Below are 16673 nucleotides of genomic sequence, written 5' to 3'. Positions count from 1 at the left end.
TTTTTTTTTTTTTTTTAATTTTTTTTTTTCAACATTTATTTATTTTTGGGACAGAGAGAGACAGAGCATGAACGGGGGAGGGGCAGAGAGAGAGGGAGACACAGAATCCGAAACAGGCTCCAGGCTCTGAGCCATCAGCCCAGAGCCCGACGCGGGGCTCGAACTCACGGACCGCGAGATCGTGACCTGGCTGAAGTCGGACGCTTAACCGACTGCACCACCCAGGCGCCCCAACCCAACTTTTTTAACAACGCAAAGCCATTCATAGCTTAACCGCTGGCCACGTGAGAACGAGTGGGTAGTTGGACTTGGTCCCGTATTCAGAGTTTGCCAGCCCTTGTCCTGGACTGTGCCTGGAAGCCGTGACCCCGTGTCACCCCAGGCTGGGGAGGTGGGGCACCTGGGTCTGGCCTGGGGGGAAGCCAGCCCCTGACACCCGGAGGATCTCATCTGCTGGAACCTGGCTAACGTCAGCTCTCTGGGAGGGCAGAGTGCGGGGCTGGCCCAGGCGGGTGGTGGTCAGGGAGGGCTTCCTGGAGGTGGCCCTGCACAGAGTGTGCCGGTGACGGCGGCCGTGGCGACTGTCCTCCAGCCCTGTCCTCCTCCTTCGCCTCCCAGAACCTCAACCAGAACCCACGGACGCTGCTGCCCAAGTTTTACGGGCTGTACTGCGTGCAGTCGGGCGGCAAGAACATCCGCGTGGTGGTCATGAACAACATCCTGCCGCGCGTTGTCAAGATGCACCTCAAGTTCGACCTCAAGGGCTCCACGTACAAGCGGCGAGCCAGCAAGAAGGAGAAGGAGAAGAGCATTCCCACCTACAAGGATCTGGACTTCATCCAGGACATGCCCGAGGGGCTCCTGCTGGACGCAGACACCTTCTCCGCCCTTGTCAAGACGCTGCAGCGGGACTGCCTGGTGAGGCCGCCACACCCACACGGCCCCGGTGCAGGGGAGGAGCCCAGAGCAGAGTGCGTGGGGCTGGGGGGGGGGGGGGCAGTTCAGGGTCCCTCGCCTCTCTGGGCCTCTGTTGTCCCGTCTGTGAAACGGGGACGCTGGTGGAAGCGAGTAGAGCGTGAGCCCCAGGCCCACGGACCCCTTTGCCCCCGCTTGTCCTCGTGGTCTCCTCCACCCCCTGTGACCTGGGGGGGTTTCGAGCCTGCTCCCCTGGACTAGAGATCTCATCTAGTCTCGGGGAGCAGGCTCGAAACCCCAGGCCCCCAGGCCCACCACCCCTGGCTCCTAGGCCTCTTGGAAAACTTTGCATGACCTTGCCCGAGGACCCCCCCCCAGACCTCTCAGGACCTCGGGCTTCCCTGAGCCCAGGTGTCAGAGCCCTGGGGGCCAGGAGCGGGTTTTGTGTGCAGAGCGGCTGGACTCTGTCAGGAGGAAGGAAACACCCTGGCCCCTGTGTGGATGCCACGCCTCGGGTCCCATTGCCTGCCACGTGGCCTGGCCCCTTGCCCCTGACCCCTTGGACTCCTGGCCATCCGTGAAATGGGGGTCAGGACAGGCCTCTGCGAGGCTGTGGGGACCGAGTGGGCACAGACCCCCCCCCGATGCAGCTCGGGGTTGTGGGGGGCCGGGCACCGGGAGCGTGACCTGTCGACCCCACCCCCGGCAGGTGCTGGAGAGCTTCAAGATCATGGACTACAGCCTGCTCCTGGGCGTGCACAACATCGACCAGCAGGAGCGGGAGCGGCAGGCCGAGGGCGCCCAGAGCACCGCGGACGAGAAGCGGCCGCTGGGGCAGAAGGCCCTCTACTCCACGGCCATGGAGTCCATCCAGGGCGGGGCCGCGCGCGGGGAGGCCATCGAGTCAGATGACACGTAGGTGACCCGGGGCTGTGGGGCCCTCGGGTGTGAGGCGGGCAGGGAAAGTTGGCCGCGAGGGCAAGAGACGAGGAGCAGGCGCGTCCAGAAGCCCGCGTGTGGCTGGTTCCTGGTTGGTGAATCGGAGCAGCGGAGTCTGCCCGCCAGGCCTCGCGAGGGTCACAGGTGGACCACAGCTCCCCGGCCGGGTGATGACCGGGGCGTTCCGGCTCAGTCTGTCTGCGGACTGAGGCCCGTGGCCATCCGTGTGGGAAACACAGATGCCCCCTCCCCCTGCCGGACCCCAGAACGGGTTAAAGCGCCACCATCTGAAGCAAAGCCGTAGGGGTGTTGAGTGCTGGGGACGAGGCAACATCTACAGCAGGGGGCCGAACCCAGAGCCCCGGGGAGAACAGGCCCTGGCGGTGGAGGCCGAGGTCACAGTCTCAGAGAGGGCTGTGCCCTCTGCCCGAGACAGATTCGTGGGGTGTCCGCCCCGCCCCCGGCACTGTGCACGCTGGGCCGGGTCGTTCTCTGGGGCGTCCTGAGTGCTGTAGGCCAGAGCAGCATCCCTGGCCCCCCCCCCCTGGGAGGGGCCCCCCCCCCATGCCAGGACACCCCCAGTCGTGAGGGCCTCAGACGTCTCCAGACATCGTCGAGTGCTTGAGGAGGACAGTACCCCGGTGGGAACGGCTTCCGTAGACAGGGTGTCGAGACTGAGCGTGCCGGGAACCAGCACGGGGGCCCTGGAGGAGGGGGGCATAACCCCCCAGCGCCCGCGAGGGAGACGGGGGCTCACAGCTGGGGAGGACGGGGGAGGAGCCCTGACGCCCCGACCAGGCGAGGCGGTGGGGGCGGGAGGAGCGACACCTGCAGAGGTCTGGTGGCTTGGCCCGACCTCCACTGTGTTGGCGTTTGTAGGGTCTGTGCCAGGCCTGGCGGGATGGCGGGGTGCGCAGGTGAGCTGGGCAGTGCGTGGAGTGCGGTGCGCGGAGCCTGCAGGGCCCGGGCCTGGCGGGTCTGGGGTCATGGGGACTTGAGGACATTCGCTGCGTCGTGTGGCCTCACTAACCATGCCGGGCCGGGCACGTGTGGGCCTGGGGCTGAGTGAAGCGACTAACTCCCCAGACGGGACCCAGAAGCACTGGGGGCCCCGCCCGGGGTGAGCGTGTGCGTGTGCGTGCGCACGGGTGTGTGGGGGCCAGACCCCTCGCCAGCCTCCAGCCTCGCGTGTCTGACGGCAGCTCGGCCCCAGCCGAGCTGCCGCCTACAGGAGCACATGGGCTCTGGCTCCTTCAGCTTCTCCGAGGCCGGGCTCTGGGCCCCCCACGCCGCCCCCGCCAGCGGTGTGGCTCTGTGGGGTGTTGATGGCGCTCCTGTCCCCCCGCCCCTGCCCACAGCGGTGTGGCCCTGTGGGGTGTTGACCGCGCTCCCGCCCTCTCTCCCCAGGATGGGCGGGATTCCCGCCGTGAACGGCCGAGGGGAGCGCCTTTTGCTGCATATTGGCATCATTGACATTCTGCAGTCGTACAGGTGGGTGCCCCCTGCCCCCCTCACTTGCCCACGGAAGCGGTGCACCTGCTGCCCGCAGACAAAGCCTCCTCGGCCCCGGGAAGGCTCCTGATTCGCTGCCGGCCCCTGAGGCCTCGAGGGAGGCGTTCGGTCCCCGACTGGGTGACTCCACCTTCGGGGTTGGGGCTGGCGTGGGGCATGCGGGGTGGGTGGGGTGTCACCCGCCGGTCCGGCCCTGTCTGCTGAGCGCCGACCGTGTGCCCGGTGCCGGGCTAAAGTGCGCAGGACAGAAGCGCCCGTGGCCGCAGAGCACAGCATCTCGGGACAGCTCCTACGATGGGCAGGAGTAAATGTTCGTGGCTGGGGCCCCATATCGTGGGGTCTCAAGTGTGGCAGAGCCGAAGGAACAGATACCCCAGCCTCACCTGCGGTTTAAAAAATTTTTTTTTCAACATTTTTATTTATTTTTGGGACAGAGAGAGACAGAGCATGAACGGGGGAGGGGCAGAGAGAGAGGGAGACACAGAATCGGAAACAGGCTCCAGGCTCTGAGCCATCAGCCCAGAGCCCGACGCGGGGCTCGAACTCACAGACCGCGAGATCGTGACCTGGCTGAAGTCGGACGCTTAACCGACTGCGCCACCCAGGCGCCCCTCACCTGCGGTTTAAAAGCTGGGGTGTGGGCCACCTCGTTACCCATGCCTTGACCCGCATGAGGTCTTGGTGACGAGCGTTTCTTAGTCTTAGTTTTCCATCCTGAGAGCGGAATGCGTTCGTTATGCACGTTCCCGACAGGACAGAGGGGACCCTGGGCGTGGCGGTCCCCATTTCCCATGTCCACTCCCTCAGGAAGCCCACTGGGTGGCTTTTTTCCTAAAAAAGCCCCTGGGTGATTTTTTTCCTAAATATGAAACTGGGCTCCTGCCCGTCAAACGCTAGTATTCGCAGCCTGTTGTTTTCCGACTCAGGGGCAGATGTCTTCCATGGGGACATCTCTCTGGGTTTAGAGCAGGAGTGGAGAGCTTTAACGTTCACTTATTAATTTTGAGAGATAGAGTGAGCAGGGAAGAGGCAGAGAGAGAATCCCAAACAGGCTCCAGGCTGTCGGCACAGAGCCCAACTCGGGGCTCAAATTCACAAACCGTGAGATCGTGACCTGAGCTGAAGTCAAGAGTGGGGCGCTTAACCAGCTGAGCCACGCAGGCGCCCGGGGAAACTTTGGAGGTGTCAGACCAGGGTTTCTGCGGAGGCTCTTGAGTGGGGGCAAAGAGGGTGGGCCAGCGTGTGTCAGGCAGCCACAAGCCTATCCTGGGGCAGGGGTGTCCCACGGGGGTGGGTGCTGAGAAGAGGACCCTTCCCCCGCCCCATAGACTAGGGGGTGTCCAGGAAGGCTGCCTGGAGGAGGCAACGTTCTCCCCAGCCCAGGTGTGCAGGGATCTAGTTAGAGCCACAGTGCAGGCCACTGATTCCAGCAGAGAGGACCCGGGCTCAGCCTGGGCCATGAGAGAGGAAGGCCGTACTCTGGGGGTGCTGCCATATGCCCCCACCGAGGGCCAAGCGCCACGGCCTTTTCACTTCCTCTCTAAGAGTAGCAGCGGTAGGAGCCACCGGCAGGCGGGGAGGGGAACAGAGGGCGCCAAAGAGGGAGGTGGCCTCTGGCTGAGGCGTCTCAGTTCCTCTGGACCAGGGCCCTCCCACCCACTTGGTGCCAGGAGCACACCCAGTCCCCAGACATGGCCCAGCGTCCCCTGGGGGCGGGACCGCCCCACTAGAGGACCACTTTGGTTCACTCGTTTTCTCTGCAGGTTCATCAAGAAGCTGGAACACACCTGGAAGGCTCTTGTCCACGACGGGGTGAGCATTGTGTCTTCACGCGTCAGTCCACAGACGTGATGGTCTCCCGGGGCCAGTGTCCCGTGGGGGCGGCCGTGTGCCCCGGCAGTCACAGGCCAAGGCGTCCGGGTCAAGACGGGAGAGGGCAGGCAGCTAGCTGTAGGCCGTCCGGCAGTGGCGTCTGAGCCACTGGTGAGGGGCACGGAAGGGCTTCTTGGAGGAGAGGACGCCCAAGCTGAGCTGGGAGGATTCCCAAAGACCGCCCGACCGGGAGAGTCAGGGGCCAGCTAGGCAAAGAGCAGTCTGGAAACGCGCAAGACGGAGGGGGCTCGGGCACTGGCCACACCCACGGGGCAGGCCAGCTGTTGGGGACCAAACAGGGTGCACCTGCGACAGCAGCCCTAGCACCCCGGTCCGGTTGGGCTGACGAGCTGGCTGGGGCCTCGATGCACGCCTGTCCTCCCGTGGCTCGCTTCAGACCGATTCTTACTGAAACGCTAAGGGCTGTCTGCGTGCGTGCGGTCTGTAAAATCCCGAACCCCAGCCGGCCCCCAACACCCCTCCGAGAGTGTTTGGACGGTCCAGATGGGAGCTTCCAGAAAGTGCACCAAGAAGGGCCAGGGGGCACGAACCCTCTCACGGCGTCACGAAGCCATGGCAGCCGGAAGCACTGTAAGCCCTACCGAGGCTGCTCGGGTCTGGGGGCCCAGACGGTGGTCAGCGTAGCCATACAGGCGGGAACGGCCTGGGGCAGGTGGCGTGGCCCCTGGAGTCCAGGGCCGGCTGCTTCTGCCTGGCGCTGCACACTCCTGGGCGTGGCCCACGCGGCTGGCCCCCCACAGGGCACTCCGGGCAGAGGAGGGCGCGGAAGTTGTCACTGCCTCGTCTCCCCCACCACCTGCCACAACGCGGTCACGCCTCTGCAGCGAGGATGGGACGTGTCGCTTTCACCCCGGAGGCCGCGAGTCCCCTGTGGGTTCTGTTACGTTACAGCAGGAGGAGGACCCAGGCCCTGTCTGGGGGCACCTGTGGTCGTCACCCCCGGGGGGGGGGGGGTCCTGGCCCGGGGGGGGCGGGGTGCCGTCGCGTCCGGCGAGAGTGGCAGCCTCTAGCCTCCCTGTCGCGCAGACGAGGAGACAAGCTTAGAGGGGAGCCCGGCATCACCCCACACTGGGGTGTGGGACCGAGGGACACCAGCGGCCGCCTGTCCCCACCTGAGGCGTGGCTGTGCGCCACCAACCGTCCCTCACAAAACAGGCGTCCAGCCGTTCTTTGTTGAGACTCGCTCTCGGAGAATTGCTCTGGTTTCCGTGTTTCGACGTTCATTCGTCTACCTCTTTGAGTAGCTGTCGCTTCCCATGGTTCAAAGGATTAGAAATACAGACGGGTTTATGATGGCAGAGTCTCCCTCCCACCCTGCCCTCTGCCACCGTCACCTGACCCCCGGGTCCGTCCAGGAAGCCCCATGCTGGGGATCCAGTCCCCTCCCCACGTGGGCGGCTTTGCCCCGCCGCCCGCCTGTGCCCTGGGCTGTCCCGCGGGACCCGGGGAGCTCCTGGTGGGACCACGGCACTCACGCCCTTCTGCCCTCGGGCCCTTGTTTCGCTTCCCAGGACACCGTCTCTGTCCACCGGCCCAGCTTCTACGCAGAGCGCTTCTTCAAGTTCATGAGCAACACGGTTTTCCGGAAGAACTCCTGTGAGCCTCCCAGGCACTTTGGGCAGGAGGGCCCCTGGGGTGCAGAGACGGGAGGCAGGGGCGGCCAAGAGCCGAGCGAGCCCACAGGGTCACCTCCCGCTACTCGGCCATCCTTGGGCCTCGGTCAGGGACTCGGTCCAGAGAACGGGAGGGTCAGGGCACCACGCTCACGGGGCCCAGCGCAGGGCCTGGGGCCCACCGTCTGAGCTCGAGTCCTGGCTGCAGCACCGCCTCCTGCCGGGGTGACCTCCAGCAAGTGATGCCCCGCTCTGTGCCTCGGTTTCCCCATCTGTACACACGCAGCAGCTGGGCTTGACCCTGCACCGGTGCACGTTGAGGGGGACCACTTGCAGCCTCGTGCCGTCACCGAGGAAACCACCTTGGTGGACGCGGAGGCGGCCGGTCAGCAGCCGGGACCCGGCATTGTCGAGGAGGACGCAGGACAGAGGCGGCTCTTGCCCCCTGGGTGTCTGTTGGGCCTCGAGTCCCAGATCCCGGCACACATCCCAGAAGGGGCCTTTCTCCCCGTGTGTCTGTCCGCCATCTGCCCCCCGCACCCTGTGTCCCCAGAAGGCAGCGTTCTCGTCAGCCTTGGTCGCTCTGTGTCCCCAGTGTCTAGGCTGGGGCCTGGCACACAGTAGGTGTTCAGTGCCCAGTGCCTACTTGCTCTCCTGGCCTGGGCCAGGCCTGTGTGGGCCGTGACCCAGCTTGGTCACCTGGAGCCGGCTCGTCGAGCCAACGCAACGCCACGTTCAGTGACATCTAGCTGGGAGCTTGAAATTGACGGCAGTGGGATTGTCTCCTGAGAGTGGGTTGTTCATCGGCGTCCGCGTGCCACGCCTTGGAACCTCTCCTGGGGTGTCATTCTCACTGTGGTCCGGGGGGCTCACCAGCCTCCAGGTACCGGAGGGCTGTTCACAAGGCGAATTGAGCACATACTGTGTGCTGGGGTTTGTGCCGGCCGTCCCAGGGCCAGAGCTCGCAGCAGGGACGGGGAGGACACCGTGACGGGGGCTGGTGGGCTGAGCCGCGTTCCACAGGCCACTCATCCCGGGTTGGACCAGGCCCTTGGTGCTGAGCCCTGCACGCGCCAAGGCCTTCTGTTTCCTGTCTGAAAGTGGAGGCCACAGCCAGGGCGGGCTGCGACAAGGGGGCCTCCTGGTGCCTCCCGAGGCAGAGCCGGGTAGAAGGCAGGGCAGGGTTTTCTCCACAAAGACAGCGGCTCGTTGCCCAGGCTTGAGGGCCGGGCTGGAGGCCGGGCAGCGGGGGCCATGTGTGCAGGCAGCGGGCCTCGAGGGGGTGGCGAGCAGGCTTCCGTGCAAAGGAGGGATGGGGGCTGGGGGCCCCTGCCTCAGGGTTGCCGGGGGCTCCCAGGCGGCCCCTGAGCGCCAGTGCGCCTCTCTCCACAGCCCTGAAGTCCTCCCCGTCCAAGAAGGGCCGTGGTGCGTCATTGGCTGTCAAGCCCCTGGGGCCCACGGCCGCCTTCTCGGCCAGCCAGATCCCCAGCGAGCGGGAAGATGCCCAGTATGACCTTCGGGGGGCCCGCAGCTACCCCACGCTGGAGGACGAAGGTGACCGGGCAGGCTGGGGAGCGGGCGCCTCAGTGACAGGAGAGATCAGGGGGCTGCTGGGGAAAGACGACGTCCCTGGGGGGCCGAGAGGGGAGGGGACGCAGGGAGCACCCCAGTGTGAGGAAAGGTTCCCTGAAGCTGGTACTTGGATGGGAAGGGCCTGGGTCACAGTCACCCCGCCCCCATCCCAGTCTGAGATCTACAGCCCTCTGGGGAGTGCTGCGGAGGGAGAGGTGACCCCACCCCATCACCAGGCGTGCAGACACCCAGAGGGATGAAGCACTTGATGGGGTTGGGCATGGTGTTTTGGAAGGTCCCTCCCAGTTTCCAGGGTTAAGGAGTCAAAGATGCCAGACAGGGAGGGTCTGGGGGAATAGCATCAAGGAAGGGAAAGACTGCATGTGCAAAGGCCCCGGGGCAGTAGTAGGCCTGGCGCGTTGGAGGAACAGTGAGAGGCCTGTGTGGTCGCAGCAGAGTGAGCGAGGAGGTGGGCAGGTGGAGCGGGACCTGTGGGCCTCCAGGACGGGTGGGCTGCTGGAAGCTGTTGTGCCAGGGGTAAATTGGAATGCATTTGCCCTCTTAAAGCTGGCCAGCAGGACGTAGTGTTGGGTGGCAGGTGGGGGTGGGGCATGGGTGCAGAAGGTGAGCCGAGCCACAGGTGGCGCTGGGGGCCCGGCTCCTGCAGGCGCCCACAGCCTCCTCCCCACAGGCCGGCCCGACCTCCTGCCCTGCACGCCGCCATCCTTTGAGGAGGCCACCACCGCCTCCATCGCCACAACCCTGTCTTCCACGTCCCTCTCCATCCCAGAGCGATCTCCCTCGGAGACCTCCGAGCAGCCACGGTACCGGTGAGGGGCCGGGGGCGTCTCCCTCCGCGAGGCGGGGGCGTGGCCACATCCCGTACCGGGTGGGGCGGGCTGCCTCCCGCCACCGGTTCCACCTGCTTGCGTCTCTCTGCAGGCGGCGCACACAGTCTTCCGGACAGGATGGCCGGTGAGATGAGACCCCAGCTTCTCCCCACCTGACCCCACGGTCTCCCCGCAAGGCCTTTCCTCTCTCCTCCCCTCCCCCTCGCACCCCGTCTGCCTTCCCGCCCAGAGCCCCAGCTCTCTGACCACTTGCCTGGGCGCGGATTTGAGTTAGGGCCTAGAACTGCACAGAATCTTGAGTCACTCTGTAATTCTTTCCACCCTCCCACTCCCTTCCCTGCACCTGTTTGTTGATCTTTTAATTTTATCAGTTTTTATTCTAAGGGGTACAAAAGAGAATGTGGTGAATGCCCCCCCTGCCCCCTGCCCGTTCCCTTCCATGGGGGCAACCCCTGGACGGGTCTTTTGTTTTTTTGTCTCTTTCTGGAACTACATTATGAGCTTATGAGAAAACGTACACACGGCCTGTTTCTGCCTTCGTCTTGACACAAGCAGAGGCCTGTGCCACCCCAGGCCCCTTGCTGTGCACACTTACAGGTCAAGGCCGGCTGTGAGCACGTGGAGCCCCCGCTGCTTCTCTTCCACCTCACAGGGCTTCGCCTGCCCCCCCCCAACCTCCCCCCCCCCCCCGGGGGGCACTTGGGTGGTTCCTCTTGCTGGATCTTACAACGCGACCTGTAGGGCTTGCCTTCCTTAGTTTGGGGGTTAAATATTCCTGCCAGTTGGAGAGAAAGTTATGGCATAAAGCACTTTCGGTGGAAAGCGTTTCCCTCTGTCCAGCTGCCCCCTCCAGCCTCCACAACCTTTTTGCTCTCTGGTGTTGCTCTGCGGAGACATTGTCCGTTCCTGGCTGCCCACATGTTCTGACGCATCTACATCAGGGGCCTGGATCGTTGAACCCCCTGGAACCACCCCACCTCCAGGCCAGGGCCCAGCTACCCCCAGGAGGGTGGGCAGGATCCAGGCCACGATTCACACATTATTCCCCTGCTGGTACTGGGGTCACGGTCAGTCCCTGCCCCCTTGCAGACCGCAGGGGTGAGCTGGGCCAGCTCAGGGCGCTGGTCAGGTGGCACCCAGAGGGAGCACCCCACGGAGGCTCCCAGCCTCCCACCAGGACTGGAGATCCACCGGCCTGGAGCTTGCCTGGTGCACCCCCACCCCCACCCCCGGGCGGCAGAGTTCCGGTGAGGAGAGAGAGCGTGAGGTGCAGCTTCCCACTGCCTCCAGGTCCCAAGAGGAGACACACGTGGAGGAGGACCTGCAGCAGGTCACGGTGCAGGTGGAGTCCGCGTGCAGCGTGGAGATCGTGGTCCCCAAGGAGGAAGACGCGGGGTGAGTCACCAGCCAGCGGGCCGGCGGCGGCCGTCCCGTTGCCCGACTCTGCGCTCAGCTTCTGCTCTGATCCCATTGGCTGAGCGTGGCCACGTGGCCAGCTGGCCCCCGAGGCAGGCTGGGTAATGGAGTCCGCGTTCTGGGGCCGGGAGTGGGGCCCTGGAAGGGGCGGTGCGGGCAGCGGGAAGTGGGCGATCCGCGCAGGGGCTCCTCCGGCGCCTCGGGTCTCCGGCAGAGCCGCCGGCTGTGCGCCAGTCCTGGGATTCTTCCTCAGCCCCTGGGGTCCCCAGCCTGGAGCCCCGAGCTGGCAGGAGTGGGGCCCCGGCTCCCCAGGGAGCCTTCTGGGCTCAGCCCGCTTCCCCCATCGTGTCGTGTGCCCGATTCACGGACTCCTGGTTTGTTTCCGTGCGCGTTCCTGCTCCTCCGGCGCAGACGGGGGTTCAGGCTCCCGTGTGTCTCAGACAAGGAGGCGCTCCCGGCCGCGCGTGGGCCACCCGGCGCTGATGCCGCCGTCCGTGGGCTCAGCGAGAAGCGGCTCTTCTATACTGGCCTGCCGAAGCGTGTCATTTCGCTTCTCACGTCCTCTCTGACCCGAGGCAGTGGCTCTTGGCCCCCAGAGGACATGGGGCTGGTGTCTGGGGACACCTGTGGCCAGAATCGTGCCCTGCCCCGCACGCCCCCAGAGAACCATCCGCCCCCACGTCCATGGAGACCCTGCTGCAAGGTTTATTTAGGAGTGTCTCCCAACTTTGGAGTATTTGAAGACTGTCTTGTTTACATTTTCAGTACTTAATCTTAGCTTTAAGTTGAAGGAAGCAGACTAGAAAATCCACGTATGTTTTAAAAACATTTAGCCTTTCTGCTCAAATACAGATTTCGTTTTTTAAATGTTTGTTTATTTCGAGGGAGAGGGGGAGCGAATGCAAGCGGGGGAAGGGCAGAGAGAGGGGGGGACAGAGGATCCGAAATGGGCTCTGCGCTGAGAGCAGAGACTCCGATGTGGGGTTGGAACTCATGAACTGTGAGCTCGCGACCTAAGCCGAAGTCGGATGCTCAACCCACTGAGCCAGCCAGGTGCCCCACAGAATTCATTGTTTAAGGTCAGTGGACCTGTGTGAACAACGTGTGTTCTCTGTGAAGGGATGGAAAGTTCTGAGCCCGCCCCGTCTGATGTATCGATTGATGGCATTCAGTTGCGTCACATCCTCATTTCTCCTCTTTGGTGTGTTTGGTCCTGTAATTGGCATCGTGATCAAATTTTTCTTGCTTTTGTCACGATTTCTGCTTTATGTGCTTTTTAAAATTTCCATTGCGTTTCGAGAGACCTTACTTCACTCTCACAGACACACATTCCCAGGCTGCACTTTGCCATCCAGAGTTTATTTTGAGGGGCGCCTGGGTGGCTCATTCAGTTGAGCAGCTGGCTCTTGATCTCCGCTCAAGCCGTGATCTCATGGTTCGTGAGATCAAGCCCCACATCGGGCTCTGCTCGGATGGCTCAGAGCCTGCCTGGGATTCTCTGCCCCTCCCCCTTCTCACGTTTGATGTCGCGCTCTCTCGCTCTCTATTTCTCTCTCTCTCAAAATAAACATTAAAAACCAAATAAACAGTAAAAAAAAAAAATAGAATTTATTTGACACGCACAGACCCGTGTGCACACACAGCCGTTTCTGCTACCCGTGGCTTTTTTGCCCTTAACTGAATTCTTAACAGTATAACGCGTCTTTCGGTCTTTGCCCCCAAAACAGCCCATCCCTCCAAGGGTAGAGGTGCTCCCCCATCTCAGAGCCTGTCATTCTGCTCAGGAGCTGGAATCCATCCCCGGTCACTCGGCTTAGGACACGCCTCACTTTCCAGTCTGTAACTCAGGAGGGTGGCAGTCCCCTCCCCAGTGGAGGGTCGCTGGGTGAATTCAGGCGAGGTTCCTGAAAGGGCCTGGCCCAGAGGAAGTGCTCGGTGAAGATGAGAAAGAGGTTCTGACCCAACATGGTGGGTGCCCGGCGTCCCTCCTCCACAGATGGGGAAACTGAGGCTCGGACGGGAAAGGACCCTCAGGGTCGCACGGGGAGTGATGGTGGCGCCGGGACCTGCCCGCCCACGGGTGTGTGCTCACCCGTTCGCGGGAGGGCCGATTATCTCCTGGGTCTCAGCAGTGATGGGGAGGTTCTGTTTTATTTGGCCTCCTGAGTCTTTCGAGTCTGTGCTGCCCCGCTGATGAGAGGGGAGGGGGCAGGCAGGACCCTGCGGCGGGGGCTGGGGCAGGTGGGTGCCATCCAGAGCCCTTCCCCCAGGACTCCCGTGTCCCTGTGTCCCCAGGGTGGAGCCTTCCCCAGCCTGCGCCTCTGCTGCTGCCGAAGCAGAAACGGCCAGCCAGGCCTCGGAGCCCGCCAGCCAGGCCTCGGATGAGGAGGACACGCCCGCCACTGACATCTACTTTGTAAGTCCCCTGCAGCTCCCGACGTTGCCAGGCCCTCGACCAGACGCACTCACACGCTCACAAGGCACTCCTGTGGACACAGACGTGCACTCACGGGTCAACGCTCCCCTCCGCACGCTCTCGCGCACCCAGTGTGCCTTCGCACGCGTTTACACCCACACGCTCACGTGCTGTGGGAACGCCCTGCCCCGCGCCCTCCAGGCCAGGCCACCCCAAGTCAGGGGGACTGCCCTGTCCTCGAGCTCCAAGCCCCACAGGGCCCCGTAGGTCCCGGGCAGCCCCGGGGCTGGCTGCTAAGGGCTGCAGGCTGCGTGGCCCTTCTCCTGCTGGGAGGGGGGTGGAGGGTACGGCCAGGTGGGTTCTGTTCTCGGGGAGGTAAGGGGACTGTGGCGAGGGGCAGGTGGGACAGGTGTGCTTCATGCTGCCAACCTCGTGGCCGAGGACTCACGGCTGCTCCTGGAGGAGGTGGGGTCTGTCGCAGCAGGAAGGGGCCTTGCCCCGGGGACCCGGGGACCCGGGACCTCTCTTCCAGAGCCGGGGGTCGCCTCCCGCCCTGCATCTCCCACAGGTAGACAGGTTAGCTGGGCAGGGAGCCTGGCTGAGATGGGTGCCGGGTGGCCAAGTGGCCTCGTGCAGTGGAGGGGCCTGCCTGTCTCCCTCCCGGACCTTTGATCTCGTCTCTCCCCCCGCCCCGGGTCCCGTGAGCTGGGGGCCTGCCGCACCGCTGTCTCCTAGCTAACACCACACTGCTGTCTGTCTTGGGGCCTCTGTCTGGCCTGGAGTCGTAACAGGTGCACTGCGTGTGCGTCCCCACACCCGCCGTCATCTCCCCGTCCCGGGGGGCTTGGTTTGTGTCCCATTCTGCGGATCAGTGTGCGGGGCGGCCCCGGGGCCGTGTTCGATGTGCGCGTCTGGGTCCTGTCACCTGAGTGGGTGGCCAGGCCCTGCAGGCAGCAGAGAAGGTAGCGGGCCAGAGCGGGACCCCGCCACCCCCAGACTCACCTCCCGCTTGGCCATCGGCTTACCTGCCCCGCGCCCTCCCCACCTGACCTCCCCGCCGGATTCCGTTGCCTCATCCTGTCCTCTGTTTGCTTCTTCCCCCCCGCTCGCCCGGCCCGCCCAGTTCACCGATGGGAGGTACTGGATTTACTCTCCCCGGCATCGCCGACTGCGGGCCGTGACGCTGAGCTCCTCAGGGACTGTAAGTGACCACAGCAGGCCTCCAGGGAGCCCAGCCCCCGACCCACCACCCTGGGCAGCAGGGAGCCACAGGTCCCAGCTGTCCCATGGCCTCTGAGAAGGGACTTGGGGAAGTAAGCACCTTGACCGAGACCAGCCACGTGTCCCCTGGTGATGTCCCCACTGGGCCTGTAGGCACACACGGCCGGGGATAAGGGGACTTGCCCGTGGCGGCGGGGTCTGCATCTGACCCCAGCCCCTGGCGGCCTCTGCCCCTCTCCCCAGCCCGCCCAAGTCAGGGACAGGCCAGAGGACACTTGTCCCATAGTCAGACCTCGCTGCCGATGGCTCCCCAAGGGGCGTCTGCCCTGTGGAAGCAGGTGGTCACATGGGTCAGCAAAGGGACCGCAAAGCCAGGCTCTTAGCTGCAGGAGAGAGGAGGTGGTCTTTCCATACTCATTTCACAGTGGAGGGACCAAGGTCTCGGCTCCCCAGGAAGCCCACGAGGGCCCACGGTTTACATAAAATCTGGGTCCAGGCTCCCAGGCAGCCCCTGTGTCTCGGGGACCCTCCTCTACGTAATGGGCTTGGGGACTCTATGTGCACCTCATGCAGCAGTGCCAGCATCGGTGCCTGATAATTGGCATCATGAGCAATAAATGAGGGCCCAGAGATGCCAGGTAACCTGCCCGGAGCCACACAGCGCTCCAAGCAGGCAGAACAGGTTGAGTACCTGAAGTAAGTTTCTGTTCTCAAGACGAGGACCCTCAGAGGCTCACACCCCCCAGCCCCAAATGCCTCTGAGCATCCCTGGTCGCCGGCACTGAGCTAACCCGAGAGGTGGAAACCGCATCCCCAGGCCTTCCTGCCGCGCTGTGTCCTCGTGAGTCAGGGATGCAACACCCCTAGGATGATCTAAGAGCAGGCCCCGAGGGCCCCCAGGGGAGTGCTTTGCAAAGGCTGCCTGGAGAGGGGTTGACCCTGACCTAGAATCACCGGGGTGTGGGGAGGTGGGAGAGGGAAGGCTGGGCTCCGTGGGGGGCACAGCAGAAGCCAGTGGGGGGCACCGGGGAGGAGAGGGAAGAGCGTGAGGGCTAGATGGGTGGGTCAGGCCCGAGGGCCTGCAGAACCGGGGACCGTGTGTCCTTGGCCCCACTTGAGTGGGGTCACCACGGGGTTCTGCTTCCTGCTGCCCACCATCGCTTCCCCGGGCATGCTCTTTGCAGAGTGCAGGCACAGACCCTCTTGTCCCACGTTCTGCCCTAGAGGGGCAGCTACCCTGACGTCTATCTGCGGCGGCGGCTCGCCCTCCCCCCCCCCCCCCCCCCCCACCCGCGCGAGGACTCCCAGGCAGGCAGCGGCTTTTGTTGTGCTGTGACCAGTAAGCAGCCGCAGGGCCTGTGCGCCCCTGCACGAGTCCATCCGCCAGCGGACAGCCCTCAGGGGGCGTGTCCCTGGGCCAGGGGCCCCTGGGCCGAGTGCTGGGGCAAGAATGAGCTGGCCGAGGTGTCCCGAGGCGGGCCGTGCCTCGGGTACCGGGAGTCTGGCCTGTGGAGGCAGGTCCCGCGGCAAGAGCTTGGAGGAGGGGCAGGGTGAGGTGGGCAGAAGTGGGGGCCCCAAGGTGGGGCGGGAGGGCCTGGGCTCACCCAGAGAGCGTAGAGGCCGCACGCTGGTGCTTGTCCTTCACGAGGCCCTGAAGAAGCCACCCCTTGTAGAGGCGAGGCTGGTGGTCGGGGTCGGACGCAGGAGGGGCAGGTCTGGGGGCGTTTTGGGTTGTGGCCCCCGTGGGTTTGGGGGCCCTGGACGCCCAGGGGGGCGTGGCCAGGGCAGGTGCGTGCTCAGGCCCACTGCTCCCAGCAGAGGCGGGGCAAGGGGGTAGGTCTACAGGCACTGAAGAATTGGGGGGGGGGGGGGGGGGGGCGGGGCCACCCAAACCCACGCGGGGGGCGGGGGGGGGGGAGGATTCTTGTGGTGGGAGCAGACCCAGGACGGACACGTGTGGGTGGGTGCTGAAGGCACACGTGCCCTCCCCGCCAGTCCGACCCAGAATGGCGACCCCCTTCCCCGTCACAGCCGGAAGAGCGCACCCCCTGGCTGGGCCCGTGTTGCTTGCTGTCTGGGTGGCCCGTGCCTGGGTGTCTCCCGGCTATCTGTGCGTTTGGGGCATGAGGAAACAGCCTCCACCCTCCACCCCCGACGGCCCACATCACCCGGGACCCCCAGCAGAGGGTCCCCAGGGCCCTGCCCCAGCTGGCGGCCCCACTGGCCGAACAGCAGGCAGGACTGAGGCCGGAGCCCTGCCCGCGGGGCTAGGACGGAGGCGAGGGTGCGGGGGGCCGAGCAGGAGGGGAGGGGACAGCAAACAGG

General features: G+C 64.7%; 1 protein-coding gene across 1 annotated transcript in view; it reads left to right on the top strand.

The window, feature by feature from the left end:
- PIP5K1C (phosphatidylinositol-4-phosphate 5-kinase type 1 gamma) overlaps window positions 1–16673 on the top strand; it is a 37726-nt gene that overhangs the window by 17591 nt on the left and 3462 nt on the right. Inside the window, exons 3-13 of the mRNA XM_040461720.1 lie at window positions 475–918; window positions 1625–1830; window positions 3262–3345; window positions 5130–5178; window positions 6771–6855; window positions 8265–8426; window positions 9136–9274; window positions 9387–9419; window positions 10586–10690; window positions 13007–13127; window positions 14251–14328. Coding sequence (XP_040317654.1) covers window positions 475–918; window positions 1625–1830; window positions 3262–3345; window positions 5130–5178; window positions 6771–6855; window positions 8265–8426; window positions 9136–9274; window positions 9387–9419; window positions 10586–10690; window positions 13007–13127; window positions 14251–14328 — 1506 coding nt within the window. The remainder of the gene's footprint in view (window positions 1–474; window positions 919–1624; window positions 1831–3261; window positions 3346–5129; window positions 5179–6770; window positions 6856–8264; window positions 8427–9135; window positions 9275–9386; window positions 9420–10585; window positions 10691–13006; window positions 13128–14250; window positions 14329–16673) is intronic.

Source organism: Herpailurus yagouaroundi, unplaced genomic scaffold, assembly GCF_014898765.1.
Source record: "Herpailurus yagouaroundi ecotype Mexico unplaced genomic scaffold, PumYag 295, whole genome shotgun sequence".
NCBI lineage: Eukaryota > Metazoa > Chordata > Mammalia > Carnivora > Felidae > Herpailurus > Herpailurus yagouaroundi.
This window is presented reverse-complemented; position numbering and strand designations above follow the sequence as displayed.